The sequence below is a fragment of the Pimephales promelas genome, chromosome 14, assembly GCF_988280905.1.
Source record: "Pimephales promelas chromosome 14, fPimPro1.hap1.1, whole genome shotgun sequence".
Classification (NCBI taxonomy): domain Eukaryota; kingdom Metazoa; phylum Chordata; class Actinopteri; order Cypriniformes; family Leuciscidae; genus Pimephales; species Pimephales promelas.
This window is the reverse complement of record NC_142782.1, coordinates 5,685,357-5,707,857: the sequence shown is the minus strand read 5'-3', so window position 1 is coordinate 5,707,857 and position 22,501 is coordinate 5,685,357. Positions and strand designations below refer to the sequence as shown.

Here is a 22,501-nt window from a genome sequence, read left to right as displayed (position 1 = left end):
TCTGTCCATCATAAAAGTTCATCTATCAATCATAAAAGTGCATCTGTCCATCATAAAAGTGCATCTATCCATCATAAAAGTGCATCTGTCCATCATAAAAGTGCATCTATCAATCATAAAAGTGCATCATAAAAGTGCATCTATCAATCATAAAAGTGCATCTATCCATCATAAAAGTGCATCTGTCCATCATAAAAGTGCATCTATCCATCATAAGTGTATTTGTCCATCATAAAAGTGCATCTGTCCATCATAAAAGTGCATCTATCCATCATAAAAGTGCATCTCTCCATCATAAAAGTGCATCTATCCATCATAAAAGTGCATCTGTCCATCATAAAAGTGCATCTATCCATCATAAAAGTGCATCTCTCCATCATAAAAGTGCATCTATCCATCATAAAAGTGCATCTGTCCATCATAAAAGTTCATCTGTCCATCATAAAAGTGCATCTGTCCATCATAAAAGTGCATCTGTCCATCATAAAAGTGCATCTATCCATCATAAAAGTGTGTTTGTCCATCATAAAAGTGCATCTGTCCATCATAAAAGTGCATCTATCCATCATAAAAGTGCATCTCTCCATCATAAAAGTGCATCTATCCATCATAAAAGTGCATCAGTCCATCATAAAAGTGCATCTATCCATCATAAAAGTGCATCTCTCCATCATAAAAGTGCATCTATCCATCATAAAAGTGCATCTCTCCATCATAAAAGTTCATCTGTCCATCATAAAAGTGCATCTGTCCATCATAAAAGTGCATCTGTCCATCATAAAAGTTCATCTGTCCATCATAAAAGTGCATCTATCCATCATAAAAGTGCATCTGTCCATCATAAAAGTGCATCTATCCATCATAAAAGTTCATCTGTCCATCATAAAAGTGCATCTGTCCATCATAAAAGTGCTTCTGTCCATCATAAAAGTGCATCTGTCCATCATAAAAGTGCATCTATCCATCATAAAAGTTCATCTGTCCATCATAAAAGTGCATCTGTCCATCATAAAAGTGCATCTATCCATCATAAAAGTGCATCTGTCCATCATAAAAGTGCATCTGTCCATCATAAAAGTGCATCTATCCATCACATAAGTGCATCTGTCCATCATAAATGTGCATCTATCAATCATAAAATTGCATCTGTCCATCATAAAAGTGCATCTGTCCATCATAAATGTGCATCTATCAATCATAAAAGTGCATCTATCCATCATAAAAGTGCATCTGTCCATCATAAAAGTTCATCTATCCATCACATAAGTCTATCTGTCCATCATAAAAGTGCATCTATCAATCATAAAAGTGCATCTATCCATCATAAAAGTTAATCTATCCATCATAAAAGTGCATCTATCTATCATAAAAGTGCATCTATCAATCACAAAAGTGCATCTATCCATCACATAAGTGCATCTGTCCATCATAAAAGTGCATCTGTCCATCATAAAAGTGCATCTGTCCATCATAAAAGTGCATCTGTCCATCATAAAAGTTCATCTGTCCATCATAAAAGTGCATCTGTCCATCATAAAAGTGCTTTTGTCCATCATAAAAGTGCATCTGTCCATCATAAAAGTGCATCTGTCCATCATAAAAGTGCATCTGTCCATCATAAAAGTTCATCTATCCATCATAAAAGTGCATCTATCCATCATAAAAGTCCATCTGTCCATCATAAAAGTGCATCTGTCCATCATAAAAGTGCATCTGTCCATCATAAAAGTGCATCTGTCCATCATAAATGTGCATCTGTCCATCATAAAAGTGCATCTGTCCATCATAAAAGTGCATCTGTCCATCATAAAAGTGCATCTGTCCATCATAAAAGTTCATCTATCCATCATAAAAGTGCATCTGTCCATCATAAAAGTGCTTTTGTCCATCATAAAAGTGCATCTGTCCATCATAAATGTGCATCTGTCCATCATAAAAGTGCATCTATCCATCATAAAAGTGCATCTGTCCATCATAAAAGTGCATCTATCCATCATAAAAGTGCATTTGTCCATCATAAAAGTGCATCTGTCCATCATAAAAGTTCATCTATCCATCACATAAGTGCATCTGTCCATCATAAAAGTGCATCTGTAAAAAAGTGCACTCCTCCCAGGCCCGAGTTTTTGCCTCCACAACCACCCAGGCTGGAGTCCGCTTGGCCTGCCGGTACCAGTCAGCTGCCTCAGGAGTTCCACAAGCCAGCCAGGCCCCATAGGCCTCCTTCTTCAGCTTGACGGTATACTTTACTTCCTGTGTCCACCACCGGGTTCGGGGATTGCCGCCTCGATAGGCACCGGAAACCTTACGGCTGCAACTCTGAGCAGCCGCTTCGACAATGTAGGTGGAGAACATGGTCCACTCGGACTCAATATCTACAGCCTCCCTCGGGATCTGGTCGAGGCTCCTCCAGAGGTGGGAGTTGAAGATCTCTGCCAAATGTTTCCAGCAGACCCGCTGTACAGTACGCTTGGGTCTGCCGAGTCTGTTTAGCTTCCTCTCCCGCCATCTGATCCAACTCACCACCAGGTTGTGATCTGTTGACAGCTCTGCCCCTCTCTTCACCCAAGTGTCCAAGACAAATGGCTGCAGTCAGATCAAACGACCACAAAGTCGATCATCGACCTACGCCCTAGGGTGTTCAGGTGCTGCATGCACTGATGGACACCCTTTTGCTTGAAGATGGTGTTCGTTGTGGACAAACTGTGACTAGCACAGAAGTCAAATAACTGAACACTACTCGGGTTCAGGTCAGGGGGCCATTCTGTCCCTAGAGCTAGTTTCCATGTCCAGGGATCGGGTTGTTGAGGCCCCCGCCTTCGACTGCCGCCCGATCCTCTCAGCACAGGCCCCTTACGGTCCCTCCCGAAGGTGGTGAGCCCACGGGAAGCAGGGCCACCACGTTGCTTCTTCGGACTGAGCCCTGCCGGACACCGTGTGGGAGGCCCTGCCACCAGGCGCTCACATACTGGCTCCAAGGTGGGGCCCCGGCTGTCCTTGTTTTCACTTCACTCATAAGGTTTTTTGAACCGTTCTTGGTCTGACCCGTCGCCTAGGACCGGTTTGCCTTGGGAGACCCTACCAGGGGCATATAGCCCCGGACAACATAGCTCATAGGGTCGTTCGGGTACTCAAACCCCTCCACCACGTTAAGGTGGCAGTGCAAGGAGGGGTTGATTAGAATCACTTTTTTTCTATTTCAGTTTATTCTAATGGGGATTTGTTATACCCTATATGAAGAGTTCAGATGCAAAAGCCTCTAAGTGCCATTTGAAATTTTCTTCTAAAATTATCATTTTTATCAAGCTTGTATATTTAAGTTCAGTAATTTCACTTAAATGGCAATGAAGATTACCTATTAATGGTCATTTAAGTGAAATTACTGAACTTAAATACACAAGCTTGATAAAAATGGTCATTCTAGAACCAAATTTCAAATGGCACTTAGAGGCTTTTGCATCTGAACTCTTTATATATACATTACACATAAAAGTATTTGAATATATGAGTGGTTTTCTGTTTTTTTTTCAATAAATATAACACCAATATAATGGTTTGAATAGTGGGAGATGTTCATTTGGACCAACATGTTTCAGGTGGGGATCATCAACATTTGCTTCTTAGACATCATAAAGACTGTAAAAGTACAAAAGTTAGAAAACATATATCAATAGGGTCCTGAGGACAGGAGTTCCAGTGATCCAATGTCACAATTTATTTTTACATTTTTGGTGTTCATTTGAGTGTTTATGCACTATACATCATCTAATCATGACTTGATGATGAATTTAGGGTCTCAGATATATCTACCATAAGGGAGTGCGTCTTGTTCCACTCGTAGAGTGGGAGCATTCGTGGAATTTCCAGAGAGTTGGGGGCATCAAATTCAGGTTTCACCTCCTGTATCATGATCCCACCGGTCCAGTTCACCACACTTGAGCCATGAATGTTTGTTGTTATTTTGTTCAGATTGTCCCACTCGAGATGAAACACATTCCCTCACCAGTAGTAATAATAATAATAATGAAAGTATAATTAATTAATTATTAAGCATAACATTTTTTTTTCAACTTAACAGAAACCTGGAGAGACCATTATCTGCCAGTTAATGTGGGCTTCCATAACGCTAAATGCTCTTCACCAAGAAAGACCTTTCTAATTGTGTGTTGGTGCATGGTGTAGGGTATGTATTTGTGTAGTTAGTTTAAAAATGTATGTTAAATAAACCTCACATTACCAGTGAATCCTAATTACATGATGTGATTTTTAATTAATGCATATTTTTGAACACGTTGTATCTTAAAATGTATTATTTAATTAAAATATCTATGTTATATTTTTAATGTGCAACAAGTGAACATTGGGAACAAGCTCAACATGTGCTCAACAATAATTTACATAGCCAATTATGAAAAATGGAGGAGATTTATCAAATCGAAAACTAAAGGAGAAAAACAGACTGCCTATATGTGCTTTTTTGGATATCCAGGGTGGCAACCAATATAGCCAGAAAATACATACATGTGACAATATTTCAGGTGGGGATCATCAACATTTGCTTCTTAGACATCCTAAAGACTGTAAAAATACAAAAGTTAGAAAACATATATCAGAAGGGTCTATAGGGGAGGAGTTCATGATCCAATGTCACCATTTTTTGACATTTTTTGGTGTTTATTTGAGTTTTTATGCACTATACATCATCTAATCAAGACAATCCTCATGTCTATCAGTTCCTCATGCAAAGACGAAGAGAAAATGGGGTAGATTGTGTCTGTAGGATGTATTGTTCAGATTCTATGTAGATTTAAAGTTTTCATTTTCCGCAGCCAAAAATCAAGCATCAAGCAAAAATCACATATGGGACAAAAATTTGCGCGGGGAACATCAAAATTCCTTTTCTAGACACCTTAAGGATTACAAAAAACTAGGTTAAAAAAATATATCTTTCGGGTGCAGGTGAACCCCCCCCCTTCCTACCCTACTAATGCAATTTACGTTGGATGTATATTTTGTTCTTGCAATGTTGTAGGCTATTTGTTGCAATTTTGCACTTTTGACAAACAGTCTGAGATATTTGAGTGTTGTGTGTAATAAAACAACACTCTTTGAAATCATAATTGTATTGCATTGTTTTAACCCTCAGGTGCTCTTCGTTTCGGAGTCACACTTGTTATCTTCCCGGTCAAAAGTGACCGGACACCTAAAAATGAAACTTTCTCCATCCCAGTAAAACCAATGCAATTTATTTTTGTTCTATAATATTTATTCTTTTCAATTTAGTATTTTGAGACAATTTAATTGAATTTATTAATATTTATGCAATATTTATGGTTTATTTTTGACCACTTAGCATGCTCAGATCATGACCTCAATTTTTTTGTGTGTTCACATACATAATGCCATAAAAGTCACCAAGTTTCGTAACATCGCGATGAAGCTGTGATTTTTAAAAATTCAAAACATACTTTTTGTAATCAAAAATGTGTATGTGTATAAAAGTGTGTTTGTGTGTGTGTAGGGTGGTGGGTATGTCTGTTTTGCAGTCTTGATGTTTTAGAGTGTCACCCCTTCAATGATGAGCACTTTTTTTCTGCATCATGGCCGATTTGTAGATTGTACACACAAAAATTCTCAAAGTTTTTGTGTTTTTGTCAATTTCCCATTCATTTCCTATGGTCGGTCATTTTTGACCGAAGAGCACAAGTGTTTTTTTTTTTTTTTTACGACCACTTAGCCTGCTCGAATCATGACCTAAATTTTTTTTTGTGTTCACATACCCAATGCCATAAAAGTCACCAAGTTTCGTAACATTCCGATGAAGGTGTGATTTCTAAAATTTCAAAACAGAAAATTTTTCGGTCAGAAATGACCGAAGAGCACCTGAGGGTTAAATACTAAATATTTTTCTTAAAAACTTTCCTCAGACACTTATTCAGTTATTTATAATATGCGTTGTTCAAACAGCAATAGTAGTTTCAATGTAGCTAGCTACTTTTTGATAATAACTTGTAGCGTAGCTAACTACTGTACACTACAAAAGGGGGTGACTGTAATTTAACTACTTTAACTTACGAGTAGCTTGTCAAACTATAGTTTCAGAGTAGCTTCCCCAACACTGCTTAATGGGAACATTAGCAAAACGTTCTGGGTAGACATTGGATGACACTAGTGCGTATTACCTTGTGTGTCCGAGATCTTGTTGAATCTTCTTCTGATGTGCTTCATTGATTGGGTAAAGATAGAAAAACACTAAACCCACCAGCAAAAGGTGATCGGTATGGGGCCCAAAAGCAGTTTCAGTGCCAAGATGACTCAATCCGCATGACTACAGCTTCAACAAAACACATTGCTCTGTGTAAACATTTCAATGTGAACATTTTAGACTTCCATAAAAAGGGCGGAACTACTGCAAACAGAAGCATGATTATGTTTTGCTCAAACATTCTTGCCTGACAATATTTAAAAACTTGCAGGACATAGAGCGTGAACAATTGTACTTGAATGTAGGCCCAGAGTCCACAATGTTTTTAAAAACTGACAGACTGCCACATTAAATCAGGCTTTACTTTAGCTCGGAGAGAGCGTGTGCTGACTCACTGCAGTGTCACAGAGGAGATGCCAGCAGACAGACCTCCTCCGAGCTTGATGCAAAACCTCAAGCACGAAACAAACTAGAGCTCCAGGCCCAGGGCCCTTGCGGGAGGGGGTCTGAACAGCAAACTCATCCACTACATCTAGCAGCATTGACCTGACCAAGAGGGTGCTTCCCCATGCAAAACTCACAACCACCAAAAGTGTTTAGGCTGGTTGTTAGGGTGTCCTGATTGGTTTTTAGTCGTGGTAGCTGGTTTTGGTGTGGTTTCTAGAGTGTTGCTTTTGCGTACTGGCTGAAGTTCAGACTTTCCAGTCTATTTAATATTCTGATCTCTACTTTGTAAATCTATAAGATTTTTTCATCCATTTTGTCTCTCGGCAGGCAAGATTGTACGTCTGTTTGCTTATAAAAGTAATAGCACGCACCTCTCCTCAACAAGATTTGAGTTGTCATTGATTTATCCTTAGCACAAGCAGTGCAGATCTGGACCGATGACAAATAAAAGGTAAAATCTTAAAAATCTTTAAAAATCTAGTTTAAAATAAGTATGCCAAGTTCTTAGAATTTTTAATTCATGTTGTTTTCACATGACTGTTGGTGGACACCACATAAGTTTGTTTTTTTGCCAGACAATTTTGTTAAAATATTATCAGACAGATAAATACTACTATTCACGTAGTAAACAATGTCCAGCGCTTCCGTGTTGTACGTCAGAATGTCGCCTCACTATTGGCCGGCTCTTGCGCCAGCATCACACGCATGCGTTGTGCTCAAGGGGGTAATCCATCAACCGGAAGTTGAAGCCTAGTCGCGGGAGCTGCCATCTTGTAGCAGAACTTGCATTAGCATTAGCATTTCCATTGACTCCCATTCATTTTGGCGTCACTTTGACCAACACATTCTCATCCCAAAAAGTCATATAACTGATGTTTTGGGACGTCTTTTGACCATACGTCAATATTCGCCTTTTTAGGGCCCCCTTAAACGTCGGTAGATGGCGATCCCGGGCCGTCATACAACTGACGCTTTACCTTTAACGTCAGTTAGGTGACGGGTTAGGTTTAGGGTTAGGTTTAGGTCTGGGGTAGAGTTAGGATCCCATAACCTCATCTACCGACGTTTAAGGGGGCCCTAAAAAGGCGAATATTGACGTATGGTCAAAAGACGTCCCAAAACGTCAGTTATATGACTTTTTGGGGTGAGACTGCGCTGCTTTGACAGCGAATAACTTTACATCTGAGGCGTTTGAAGACTCCATTTGTCCTTTATTTATTTCTAAAGAAACGCGACAATGATAAAATACCAGCTCCTACTCACACTCTTCGCCTCTGCAAGTTTCGGAAGAGAATGATTCAGATTTGTCATGCCACAGCCACTAGAAGACAGACGGGTTGCTCTCGTCACATCTACGTCGTCAAGCTCTGTTTGAGTCTACGCGTTAGGGACGGAAGTGCTAAAACAATCGCCAAAACAGGCTTCACTTGTCTCAATGGAGTTCCAATGAGATGGCTCTGTCCACTTCTTATGGTTGTGCTGCTCACATGACCAGCGTCAGCCAATAGAGAGGCGACATTCTGACGTACAACCCGGAAGCGCTTACACTACGTCAACAGCATAGGAGAATGGCACAGAGGAGAAGAAATTGTTGAATAAAGTTGTTATTTTGGTGTGGGTTTTGTTTGTGCACAAAAAGTATTCTTGTCACTTCATAACATTAAGGTTGAACCACTGTCTCATGGATTATGTTAACGTTGTCTTTACTACTGTGAAAAGTTGCAATGGCCTTGAAAGTTGCAATGCCTATGGTTGGTTGATAAAATCCTGGTTCTGATTTCAATAAAAATATCTTCATTTGTGTTTAGAAGATTAACGAAGGTCTTACGGGTTTGGATTGACGTGAGGGTGAAGGTTTAAAGTAAGATTTGCTGATAAAGCGGCAAGTGCTAAACTATCCATGGTGGAGGATGCTAACCTGATTAGCAGAGATGAACAGCGTGAAGGTCTTATTGTTACTCCCCATGATAACAAGAACTGTGCAGCTAAACTAGCTCCAAGCAAAACACACATGTCCATGAAAACCGGAAAGTTCTCAGGTATTGCAACCAGGACTACCAGAGCTGGTATGAGGAACTACGGAGAAACACAGGTAAAGAACATATAGATCAGGGATGGGCAACTTCAGTCCAGGAGGGCCATTGTCCTACAGGGTTTAGCTTCAACACTAATCAAACACACCTGAACAAGCTAATCATGGTCTTCAGGATTACTAGAAAGTTACAGCCAGGTGAATTTTTCCGTATTGGAGCTAAACTATGTAGGACAGTGGCCCGCCAGGACCAACTTTGCCCATCCCTGATATAGACAGATCACACTCTTAGAAGAAAAGGTTCTATATAAAACCTAAATAGGTTCTATCAGCGCTATGTATTTGGAAACCCTAAAAGGTTCTATACACTCTTAAAAAAAGGGTTCCTCTATAGAACCCTGGGGTTCTGTACTTGGCCAATAGAACCTTTTTCCAAAAAAAAAATGGTTCTATATAGAACCATTTTGGAGTTCCATATATGAAGCGGGGGATGGAACCATTTCTGGTTCTAAATAGAACCATTTCTTCTGTCACCAGAACCTCACCAAAATCAATGTGTATGGTCTCCTCACCATCAGAGGAAACTTACAGGTAGACCTATAAAAAGAGCAGTTTTCTTGCTCAGCTTCACCAATGTCATCTGCCACATTGACACTGATTGCGGCCATACATATCGATTTTTTCGAATCAATTTTTCCAATACAGAAGGTTGGTTTTTGTTATTTACCACATACAATTTCATTCAAATACTCTTGATATGATTGCATGTCAACAACATGATATTTTTGTCCAAGTTCTGATTTTCCATGTACTTTACAGGTTAATTAGAGATCCAAACTGAAGAGCTAAAGCGGAGAAGAGGAAGCCGAGGACCAGACTGGAATGGTACGACAGATGGCCAGTGAGCTTTTTCAAAACATTCAGGTATGTAGTGTGCATGTGAACACTGTGAGGCACTACAGGATCCAGAGTGAGACAACAATACATCATTGCATCAGCAATGAAATTCGAGAGCTAGAGAGCTAGCCTGGTGGGATTTTATTCGTAAACAATAAATTCCCTACAGTTCAAACTCGTATTGTTTGGCTCACAAACATGTTTAAAATGTAGTCTGCCATAAAGTTACCATTATTAAATGTTCCTCATCAAACCCTCAAGCTCAAATGTATGACCAAGGAAACAGAACAAAACAAAACAAAAAACATAAACTAAACATTCTTCAAAATTAAGGTGTGGTCACACTACACTTTTCATTCCATTGACTTACATCACGCATACGAATGTGAGAGACAGGAAGCAGAAGCTCAAGCTGCTCTTTATAGTCTTCACTGAGTTCCAAAGTTCAAGATTGTTGAATTATGACCTGCGAAGTTTTATCACATGAAGACAAATAGAAGATTGGGTAAAACATGTTCCAGTTCTCACAATTAACTAGTTGCTTATTAGCATGCATATTACAAGGATATTCTACTTCTAAAGCACATATTAATGCCTTAATCTGCATTTCTTCTAGATTCCTAATCCTACCCAATACCTAAACTTAAGTATCTCACAAAATAATTATAAGCAGTAGTTATGAGTTTATTGAGGCAAAAGTCGTTGTTAATAGTTAGTTAATAGTGAGAATTGGAACTTGATCTAAAGTGTAAGCAAAGATTGATATGCCCTAGGCCTAGGGTGACCTTTGAGCTGAATTAAAGGCACATTATGTTAGTTTCGCTGCTAGGTCACTTATTTAAAACAATATCGAAGGCGTAGCTTGATGGCGCTGTGAAAGAGCGTGGAATTATGGGAGTTGTAGTCTTCACCTCCACAGCCGATGGAAAGCAATCTGACGGGAATCGTGTTCATGGATGAGCTAAAATATTACAATTTTATTAACATTACTGTGGTTCATTACTGAAGGCCGGGGCAGAGAGCCTGGACATTTTACGCTGCATTTGAATTTAAATAGTGGGGTAATGCAACAAAACTGGTCAAAACTATCATACTAAAAATATGTTTGAGTGTGTTGAAGGTTATGTTTTATATTAGGGGGCTGTTGAACGTTTGAATCTGATTGGTTGACAAACGTTCTAAGGCGTGCAATTATTTACAGGGAGACGTACGGCTAGTTCCTGGCAGTTCCATATCACTGCGCCAAATGATTTCCACTCGCACAGAAACGCGTTGTCAGTGCTGCTCTGATGATTTTATCAATAAAATAGTTAACAGTATAGTTTATCAATTTAAATGCTACATGACCTTTCTCACTTGCGAGGTAATAACGGCGCTGTTCTTGGAGAAGATTAACGTACAGTTTTGCTATTACACTGCTGCTGAACACTGTTGAGAAGACGCACAGACTCAGGTAATTCACACACGCTTGATAACTCTCTCTCTCTCTCTCATAACTGCATTAGTGTGCTATTTGTGGCGCAAGCCTGACTTCGTCATACTCGTCATATTCTAGTGAGAATAGACCCCTTCACGGTTGACGTCACAGAAAAATTTGCGGTGCGCAGTGCGAATGCCTTGGTCAGAAAAGTTCATTCCATCATGCTGTAACCATAGTTTAAACCAGCAACCAGAGAATTTCTCGTCAACATGCCTACTTGTTGCGTCGATAAATACTAACTTGCGATAAATACTTTTTTTATGTTGTTTTTTTTTTTACATCACGCACTGATTTCCATGCATCTCAGTGATAATTGGTGAAATGACAGACACACGTTTAGTTTAGCAAGAATGACCCTGGAGGAAAGGTGACAGATGCTGGGTAAGTGATTAGCCTAGTCGTGACAGTTTTCTAGGGAAATATAACCATCAAGTCAATCAGTCTACAGTGCATCCGTCTCCAATATGATAAATAATTAATGTTACCCTGCCATGCAGGTGCAATTTGCAGTATGGATGTAGCCTTCCCGCTTGTTGATCACGACCCAGGCTTTGTACATAGAGGTCTTTTTCCCCTGGCGCTGGCTCGGTAAAACCTCCGCTTTTAACACACTCGAACGCTTATATCGCTATATAAAACCGTCTAAACAATTATACGCGTCTAGCGATTTGTAGGCTTTGAGTTTTTTACGCGTGTGTATTGTAAACACTCTGCTTGCCCACCAAATAGCTGTATATGGCGGGCCAGTGAATATCTGGCCACTTTCTGACGTTGTCTACCTATTCTGTTATGAGCTCGGGATCAGGGAGACAATCGCCATTAACTAAAACAAGTTTGTTATGGTAATGCTCCCGTTCCTGTGGTGGTAAAAGACAGTGCATAACTTGACACAATATCATGCCGGTCTATTAGCCGCGCCATTTTTCTGACCCCATGCTGCGCGCGCACCCAACAGAGGATTCCAATGTGTACAAACATTGAAGGGGTCTATATGAGTCTGAATCTGCTCCGTAGGGCTTTGATTATGAGGCGTGTGTCTTAGCCAAACCAGGGAAAAAAAACTCTCTGCACTCAATTGGATAGTCGGTAAACCTACAACCAATCTGAGCAATGCAGTAACTCAACAACTTTGCATAGGGCAGAACTACAGAACTTACTTATTTTAGAAGTAAAATAACGAGTGTTGCTTCTTTTACTTATTCCGCCATGTGTGCAACCAAAGGAGAAACCACAACGACCAAAGGCTTTTCATTACGTCCCATCTTCTTAGCGACCGTCAGTAGGGTTGGGTATCGAGAATCGAGTATCGATTGGAATCGGGACTAACTTTTCGTTTTTCCCGGAATCGTTCAAAAGTTAAAATTTCGATTCCTAGTTTCGATATTCACAGTCCGCCGAGCGGAAGAAGAAACCGCTGAACAACACCAACGAAGAAGCGTCTACCGGAAGTGTTGGCATAACCGCGCGAGTCGAACATGAGTAGCTTACGTCGGCGGTCCAAAGTGTGGCTTCACTTTTCTAAAAATAACGAAATCTCGGCAAAATGCAAAATTTGTGACAAAAGGAGTATTTGTGACAGAAGGAGTATTTCCTTCAGAAAGGATTATTTCCTTCCGAAAGACCGTTGGTTAGCAAGGTTAGCTAAACTTTTTTTGACCCTGCCTCTTAAAAGAATCGGAATCGAGAATCGTTAGGAACCGGAATCGAAACAAGGAATCGGAATCGGAATCAGAATCGTTCAAATTCAAACGATAACCAACCCTAACCGTCAGAGCCAGCTGATAAGTTACACTTTTGCCGAATCAAGTAGGAAGGACGGCAAAGAGATCTTTCCGATCGACAAATGCCTTGATTGCAGTTTTCTGTTTGTCTATTAAAATGAATGCGCTGTCGATTTATTTTACAACAGTGGAATCTATACATCTCAATTCTTCAGCTGCAGTCATATTTGAGGGAAACCAGTTAAGCGCTCTTTGATAACGTGATGATTACGTCCCTGCAGATATCTACCCATCATCGTATAAAGCCCGCCCTCGCAATTTGATTGGCCCAAACGTTTCTTGTCTGATCATAAATACTCCTCAATGGATCGAGTCCAGACCGAACTTCCTGACCAAAAAATGTTGTGGGCGGAGTTCAGGCTGGCATCCAGGCTATCCATTACTAGCTCTAAAATTACCTTTTGGAACTAGCAACGCTTGGGAATAGATGCGTAAGAAATTACTCCACAAAATAGTGTTACAAAAACCTGACTAATATCTTGAAATACATCATCTGAATAATGTTTTGAGGTGTAGTAACTGTAGTTTATTTACGGAATAATTGACTCCGAGATGTTGAATTATTGAAAATGAATGCGCACTCCTCTTCCTGTCATGGCTGCATTACCTTTTTACATAACGCTACTCTTTTAGACTGGTTAAAATAGCTGATTTCTCTTGGAAACATTTGGGATAATATAAGTACACGAGTCAACAACATATACAACATTGTTTTAGTGGTTATTGGATATTTTAATCGTACATTTTGTGCCTTTTAGAGAACGCAAACTTGTGGAGTGGATTACATATTTTGGAGTGGATGAATCTGACATCATTTTGTGACCATTTCAGTGTATGTAGAAATTTTGCACGCTCAAAGCTCAAAGTCAAGCGTGACCATGGCTTTAAAAAATAAAATAATTTCGACACAAATGTACAGCAAACATTTTTGTTCTTTGACCCCCAGGAACAGCACCACAAAGAATAGTAAATTTATGACTAGTGCTGATATCATGAAGGTATTTCCCTGTTGGGAAACTAACACATTTATGTAAGTGTACTGTATATGCAAACAACTCAGGGTGCAAATTGCAGGGGTAATAATAAGATCTCCAATGAAACTGTGGCACTAAACTGTACTCATATAAGGAACTTTTCAACTGTGTTTTTCAAACAATGTTTTAGCAACAGTTGAAAGAGTTGGATTACATGTTAGTCAGAGTGTGTATTTTCACATGGTCTCATAGACTAACTGTCCCCGAGGCTGCAAATTACCTATAGAAATTCTGCTAAAAAGATTGAAAGTAATTGTGTAATTGCACACACTAAACAGACCCAAAAATTACACCCCAAAGTTAAATACTTTATGGCTTTGTTTAATCCCTTAGTATTACAAGCTAAGCTTTCCTTAGCAAATGCAACTAATTATAAATGGTAAAACACCTAAGTGACGTCTGAACAGTTGCCCTATTCCACAGTGTGGTGTGTAGGTGTTATTGTGATATGGTTTTGTGCAGCGCTGTGCTGTGTGGGAGGTCCGGTTCTTGGTCCTCGTTCAGACAGGCTTGATATCTTTGTTATACACCCACAGCACCTGACCCTGAATCACGGTCGCCATCAGCACAGCTAACGCCTCCACACTCAGCCCTGATAGAGAGACCGAAATAGGGTGAGATTGGTGCACACAACCTCACAACAACCAGTAATACAAACTATTGCTCTGTGAAACACTATATCGCACACATCCTTCTATTGGATTAGGTCTGTTTTTTCAGTCTTGGCAGTCTAATAATAGATTATAATGGCCCTGTTCCAAAATTTAGTGAGCTGCCTACTGCCTAAATGGGCAGCTGCCTTATAAGGCAGGATTCTAACCAAAATGGAACATTGTGAGTGGCTGATTTGGAATCGTCTATGTAGGTCGCAACTCTGTGCCCCAAATCTGTGAAGTGCTATTTGTAATCTTATAGCATGTATGGCATCAGTTCGCAACAGTGTTAGTTATTGCATTCCTTGGTTGCAATTTTTTGATTTAAAATACAATAAAAACTGTTATATTGTAGAATATTTTTACAATTTAAACAACTGTTTTTATTGGAAAATACATATTCTGTGACCAAAGCTGAATTTCCAACATCATTATATACTCCAGTCTTCAGTGTCACATGATCCTTCAGAAATCATTCTAATATGCTGCTCAACATTTCTCATTATTATCAATGTTGAAAACAGTGGCGCTCTTTAATATTTTTTGTGGAAACCTTGGCTCTATACAAAAGAATAGCATTTATTTTTGAAATATTTTGAAACATTGTAAATGTCTTTTCAATTAATCAATTTAATGCATCTTTTATGCATAAAATAAAACACTTTTTCTTTTTTTCCATAGTATTTATTCATAGATTATAGTAGCTTTTATTTTTATATTTTCCATCTATTACTGGTTTTAGTAATTTTGCTGTGCATTTGACAAGTTTTTGTTTTTAAAAAATGTTTCTATTTAGCTATATTTTTATTTTAGTTTTAGTAATTTTCTTATATTACTTCAACTTTATTTTATTTGATTTAGTTGGAAAACATCAAATTTCAAGTTTGTCTAAATCTAATCTAATCTAAAATACATGTGAATAAAGATTTTAAATAGTTTAACAGTTTAACATTAGCATGTTCTAAGCTAATAGCACAATATTATAGGATTTGTAAAAATGCATAGCACAAACCAAATCGAGAAAAAAAAAAAAAAAAGGAAAATGCATCCTCTTGTTGTTTCAACCCGTATAAATTTCTTTGATTCTTCCATGGAACGCTAAATATGAATTTGTGAAGAATGCCCACTTTCCACAATATTTCTTCAGAATTTCTCCTTTTGTGTTGCATGGAAAAAACGTCACGTTTGAAACAACATGAGGGTGAGTAAATGATGACAGAATTCGATTTTGTAACGCTGACGTTGTGAGTGTATGAGTAAAATGTTATCTCTGTAAGGAGTCTCGGTTGTTGATCTCCTCCCAGAAACATGTTGAGGGATGTATATGGAACACTGTAGACCTGCAGGAAGCATAACGTTCACTTTGAAGAAGTCAAGAACGACATGCGGGGGTAGCTGTGTGATGATGTAACCGCCATTTGACCTCAATAATGAACACGAGAGGGTGGTAATGGAAGTTGGCTAATTTGCCTATTACATAAAAAGCTTTTGCTGGGCCAGTAATCATCACATGGGGAAAGGACAGGGCATATGTTGGAGATTGATAGAATAAGAATTGAAGTCATACACTCATGAAAGTCTCAAAAAGACAGCTGATAATAGGGCACTCTGAACGCTGAGCTCACTGTATTGTGAGGTATAAACCACAGAAAGAGTGACCAGTGGCAATTACAGCACTTCTCTGACACAGGAAGACACAGATGAGTCATATCAAAGCCTTATAAAACACTTTTCTCATTTCTGTTATCAATGCATCTATTATCGCTCATTCTGTTTTCAAACTGTTATATGCACGTTATAACCATTCCATTCTCAACTCTCTAATCGAAGAGTCTATGAACAACATCTGAACGACTGTATAATGTTCATTGTCATAGACAGTAATTATGATTCATGCTTTAGTGTAAAGTACACAGTAGTGCACTTACACTGGAAGCTCAGCAGTCAAGCAGGCCAGAGGGTTTAAAAGCATAAATTTCAAGCTATTTTTCCTAATGCATTTAGATGAATGATTCAGTAATTTATTCATTGTAAAGTTCTAAATGGACTTTTTTTCACATTTGGAACACAGAAGTAAACTATAGCAGGGTAAACCTCTATATAAGGTGAGTTTTTTTCACACTAGAATTTTTTTGACTGACTTACAGTAAGAGTTTCATTTGGATGATGTGAACTACTCTGGTGCACACCGGCGAACCGTACTCGAGTCCGCATTAAAAGAGTGGTCCATGTACGGTTCATGTGAACTCATGGAACAGTTCGATGCACACATCAAATAGACGCCTCTACCCAGATAGCACACGTACGTCTTTAAGTCTGTTAAAGATCACTTCATCTGGAAAGCATCTGCTGTTTGCTAACATCTGATAGACATCTTTAAGATGCCAGTTACATTCTAAATCATTACATCTTAAAGACATCTTCTAAACGTCTATTTGACATCTGACAGGAAACGTCCTACAGACTATTACAGATGAGCAAACACGTCTTCCAGATGTAAACATCACACCAAATAGACTTGTGCTGTCTGTGTGTTGACATCTGGAAGACATGTTTTTATAGTGTTTGCTCATCTGTAATACGTCTATATGACGTTTCCTGTCAGATGTCAAATAGACGTTTAGAAGATGTCTTTAAGATGTAATGATTTAGAATGCATGTTAAACTGACATCTTAAACATGACATCTTAACATCCTAACATCTGGGGTTAACATACATTCTGAGTCATTACATCTTAAAGACATCTTCTAAACGTCTATTTGACATCTGACAGGAAACGTCATATAGACGTATTACAGATGAGCAAACACTATAAAAACATGTCTTCCAGATGTCAACACACAGACAGCACAAGTCTATTTGGTGTGATGTTTACATCTGGAAGACGTATTTTTAAGAGTGTTTGCTCATCTGTAATATTCTATAGGACGTTTCCTGTCAGATGTCAAATAGACGTTTAGAAGATGTCTTTTAAGATGTAATGACTCAGAATGTATGTTAACCCCAGATGTTAGCAAACAGCAGATGCTTTCCAGATGAAGTGATCTTTAAGATGTCATGTTTAAGATGACAGTTTAACATGCATTCTAAATCATTACATATTAAAGACATCTTCTAAACGTCTATTTGACATCTGACAGGAAACGTCCTATAGACGTATTACAGATGAGCAAACACTATAAAAAATACGTCTTCCAGATGTCAACACACACATCAAATAGACGTCTCAGTCGCAGTGTTGTAGTACTCGAGACTCGGACTCGTCTCGGACTCGTCCTCGAGACCATATTTTAATGGTCTTGGTCTTGTCATGGACTCGTGTCCATTTGGACTCGGAATTGACTCGTACTCGAACATTTTTTTTTTTTAGGACTCGGAATTATTCCCGAGTCCACTCGAGTTCAATTAAAAATATTTTTCATGATTATTAATGTATGTTAATAAAATATTTCTTTAAATTGATTGACACGCCCAGTGATTGGTGATTTTCTAGTGCGCAACTGTGCATTACAAATTGTAATAAAATTACTTTTAACACCACCTACTACTATGTGGCCTTTTTACCCTAAACTGAACATATTTTTTAAACTCTAAGTAAATTCAGTAAAAAAAAAAAAAAAAAAAAAGGATTTCTCTAAGTAAATAAAAGTAAATTAGGTAATCAACCCTCACTGGTCTCGGTCTCGACCGTCTCTGGTCTCGGACTCGACTCGGACTCGACTCTCTCTGGTCTCGGTGTCGACTCGGACTCGAGTGAGGTGGTCTCGACTACAACACTGCTCAGTTGTGTCCGAAATCGCCTATTGAGGTAGGCAATTTATTTTTTTTTTTTGTTATTTACTTGCGACCGTTAAAAAATTATGCTCTATACAGCCTCGGTATAAATGTAATACAGACATATGTTGTTAATGTCACGTGACCTAACGGCGTCCGTTACGGCGCTTCACTTCCATTCACAAATCCTCTCTTGTGGACTTCAGAATCTCAGCAGATAGTTGGTCAGTCGAGATCGAGGACTTTATTTTTTTATACTTCATCGGAACGGTACGAAACTTTGTAAAGGTTTTGGCATTTGCTATAATGCCAAATACAATTATGTACAAGATTTTAAAAGGTTATAGTCCTGAAAGATATGGTCACACACTTGACCACATTGAAAACTATTAAAAACTAATGGGAAGCCAATTTCATCAACGTTTGGAATATTGCGCCCAAACAAAATCTCAATGAAAGCTTGTTCTTTGCGATATCAACCTTAAATTTGGAACACAACTTGTTTAGATTTATGGCTTTGATTTTCTCACAGTTTTAGAGTAAAACGTGTTTTAAAAGATACATTTCATATACAATTTTTAAAATAGTATTTTACACTATTACATAATTTTTATTTTATTTTTTACCTCAGCAACAATCTGCCTAGTGTGAGACCACAATTAAGTCTTAAGCCTCCAAAGCATTCAAGATTTACAACAAGTTGGAAATGCCATTTTCATGTCTATACTCAAAAACAGCTAATGAATGGATCACAACTATTCCATAAATATAATTAAGTACCTTAAAATTCCATAAAAATACAAAATTTTAAATAAAAAAATATCAAACCAAATTTTTTTACATTCATTTAATGGAGAAAAGAAAATCTGTAATTTTTCACTGTCACACGAGCAGCACCAGAGGGTTAAATCAACTCCTCTGCAAATATTATTAAACACTGAATCCACTAAAAAAATGATATTTCTTAATATAACACTATGTAATATTTAATTCAAATATACAGTACCACTCATGTCACAAACTCCGCCTCTTATCTTACCACCCACCATGGGAAGAGCTTGCTGATTTGGGTCCACTGACTCCTGCTCACTAGATAGTCGACGAGGGGGACTATGATGAAACGCCTCCATCTGAACACCACACAAGAGCAAAACAAAGAGAAATGAGGGTAAATATGGAGATTGCATACTTTCCATGTCAGAGATAAGATTGTTGAGATTAAATGACTCCATTCAAAAAAGTTAGACATAACTTTAGTTGACAAAGCAGTTAAAGTTAACCCATATGGAAATGGATTTATTTGCATAGAGCTCTTTCGGATCTTATTGTGCTTACTGGACTGCGTTCCCGGGGGCGGGGTTTATGTAAATTATAGGGTTAGTGATGTCACTAAGTGTGTTCACTACACTCTAAAAAATGCTGGGTTGTTTTAACCCAACTTTGGGTCAAATATGGACTAACCCAGCTGTTGGGTTAAATTTTTACATTATATTTTTAACCCAACATTTCGGGTTTGTCCATATTTGACCCAAAATTGGGTTAAAACAACCCAGCATTTTTTAGAGTGTAGGTTGCTTCAGAGGCATAAGGATACAATAATAAAACAATGCATTGACATACTTTTTACTTTTGATACTTACAAACTTTTAAAAACAAGCACTTCTTAAGCAAAAATCAGTCTTTACAACTTTATTTGTAACGGAGTAATATTTGACTATTATCTGTACTTTCACTTTAAGTAAGGAAGTTGTTTACTTTGTCCACCTCTGCTTTTGGCCTAATTTTTGGTGGTTTGTTGTTTTTAGTCTTATATCATAATTGATTTTATATTCACTCTGCTGGTTTCACTGATGCCTATTCCTAAGTAGAGTGAAACTAGTCCATTGATCCTCCCAGGGAACAGCACACTGTAATAAGAGCACACTGTAAGACAGTGTGTTATCACACTGTAATAACACACTGTCAGGCACATAAGGACTTCTTTGTTGTTGAACTTCGAAATGTTTGAAAAATATATTTTCATTCCAATTTTCATAATCAACTTTTATTTGTTAGGAGCATGTTATCTGTGGAGAGTAAAAAAAAAGATTAGTGTAAGATATTATTGGTAGATTTTATTAAATTAAATCATAAATTGTTTCAGTCAGAGACAAAAAAAAACTCATCTCATCCCATTTTTAAAAAAATCTTATATTAATAGTAAATTAGTTTTTATCATTGTAAATACTTTTTTAATGTCTGTTAATTTTTTTTTAAACTAAACATGTAGTACATTAAGTTATTTTGTTATGTCATTTCAGTTAAGTTAATTTTATTTCAAGTAACAAAAATGTTTTTTATGGTTTTATTTTCCGTTAACAATAAAAACTGTGCAAAGAAATTCAATTGATGATGTGAATACCATGCACCAGGAGAAACCGAGCAAAAACAACTAAATTTCTTTGTCAAATAATAAAGTTTGAAAATATGTCGGAACTATACGTAAATACTGTCAGTTAATATATAGTTCGTAATGTTTAATCAGAAAAAAATGCATATAAAAATGAACAATAATGTTAATCTTTTTACTTTTTGTGATTATAACCAAATATAATTTAACTAAATTTGAACAACAATGTAAAATGACACATTAACAATAAATACACATTATTGTAAGCATCACATAATGAGGTTTAGTTTGGACTGAGTACTGTGAATTAGTTTTATTTAGTGTTAGAGAAGTTAATTTGAAACTTTTGTCAGCTATAAAGTAATTTAGCTAGTCAGGTCCACAGGTAGTGAATCAGGTCTTGCAAACCAAAGCATCCCAGTTTCATTCGTATAAGAAAGAGTGACCCTGTAACTGGAGAGTTACAGAGATCCGTTTTCATTACGTTGTCATTCCTGGCAGACTGTCCTTAATGGTGCTTTTGCCATCCACCAACTATTAAGAGATGCACAGGTTGGGCACAAAAAAGTTATTGTTTTTCTAGAACTTTGATGGAAATATAGTAAGGTCAAAACTATGGTCTAAAAAAAGTAACTACACCCCACCCCTAGTTTTCCTGGCTATAATAACAGGAAATGATGATCAAGTGAAAATATAAGAGAAAAATGTTGTGACCTTCAAATACTTTTAAATGCTATTTTTATACCAGAGGAAACTAGTTGACACCACCCAATTTTAAACATCTGCATTTGTTTTTTACAGCCCAAACTGTTAAATAGGATACAATGACAATACAGAACTGCTCAAGGTAAATTCATTTTTATTCTTTTTAGTCATATAGAGCTCAATCTTTAAGATGAGTTTGCTAAAACGGTCTATTTGTCAGTACAATACGGACATCCATTCGATGACAAACCCCTTAACTACAAATCAAATCTGCTCACTCCTGCAGGATTCCATATTTGGAGTATGTTGTGTACCATTGCATTAAGGGCCAGATTTACTAAACAGGAAAAATTAGCATTCCCATAACGACCAACGCGATCTACTAAGGGTACGTTTACACGACAGCGATATGCTTAAAACATTTTTCACTTGTGTTTTCCACGTGCAGACGACACCTTTGTAAAAATCTGGATCTGTGAAAACAACTAAAAACGCTGTAATCTGCTGCCAGCCGGTACCCAGATAGCACACGCACGTCTGCAAGATGTCTGTTAAAGATCCCTTCAGCTGGAAAGCATCTGCTGTTTGCTAACATCTGATAGAGATCTTTACATTCTAAATCATTACATCTTAAAGACATCTTCTAAAAGTCTATTTTACTTCTGACAGGAAATGACCTATAGACGTATTGCAGATGAGCAAACACTCGAAAAATGTATAGACGTATTGCAGCTAGATGAGCAAATAAAAATGTGATGTGTGTGTGTTTACTTCCAGATGTAAACACACACATCAAATAGACGTCTCTGTGTGCTATCAGGGTAGATGGCGATGTAACACTATAGATTCAACACATAATACGTGGGCATGATGTCATCGTTGTGTTTTTGTTGACTGCACATTGACCGTTTTCAAAAACTTGCTTTTGCTGCCATTTTCACAAGTTTTTAGTTGAAAATGGTCTTGTGTAAACAGCCCCTAAAGGCCCTTGCACACTGAATCCGAAATTCGCGTTCCAAATTTTCGCACATTAAAAAACAAAAAACAAATACGACCTCACGTTATGTCAATCATGCTTGCACAGTAGCTGCCTCCGAAACTTT

At 37.8% G+C, this 22,501-nt stretch overlaps 1 protein-coding gene across 1 annotated transcript; it reads right to left on the bottom strand.

The window, feature by feature from the left end:
* Positions 1-5,532: 5,532 nt before the first annotated feature.
* Positions 5,533-22,472, bottom strand: mfsd2al2 (major facilitator superfamily domain containing 2a-like 2). The gene is given in 14 exon segments (XM_089119196.1): positions 5,533-6,267; positions 6,270-6,354; positions 6,597-6,695; positions 6,697-6,752; positions 8,617-8,728; positions 9,274-9,338; positions 9,563-9,640; positions 13,767-13,847; positions 14,326-14,391; positions 14,394-14,493; positions 15,816-15,869; positions 16,097-16,121; positions 19,351-19,434; positions 22,459-22,472. Coding segments are annotated over 14 exon segments (1,008 nt in total). The 3' UTR covers positions 5,533-6,178.
* Between the last annotated feature and the right edge of the window lie 29 nt (positions 22,473-22,501).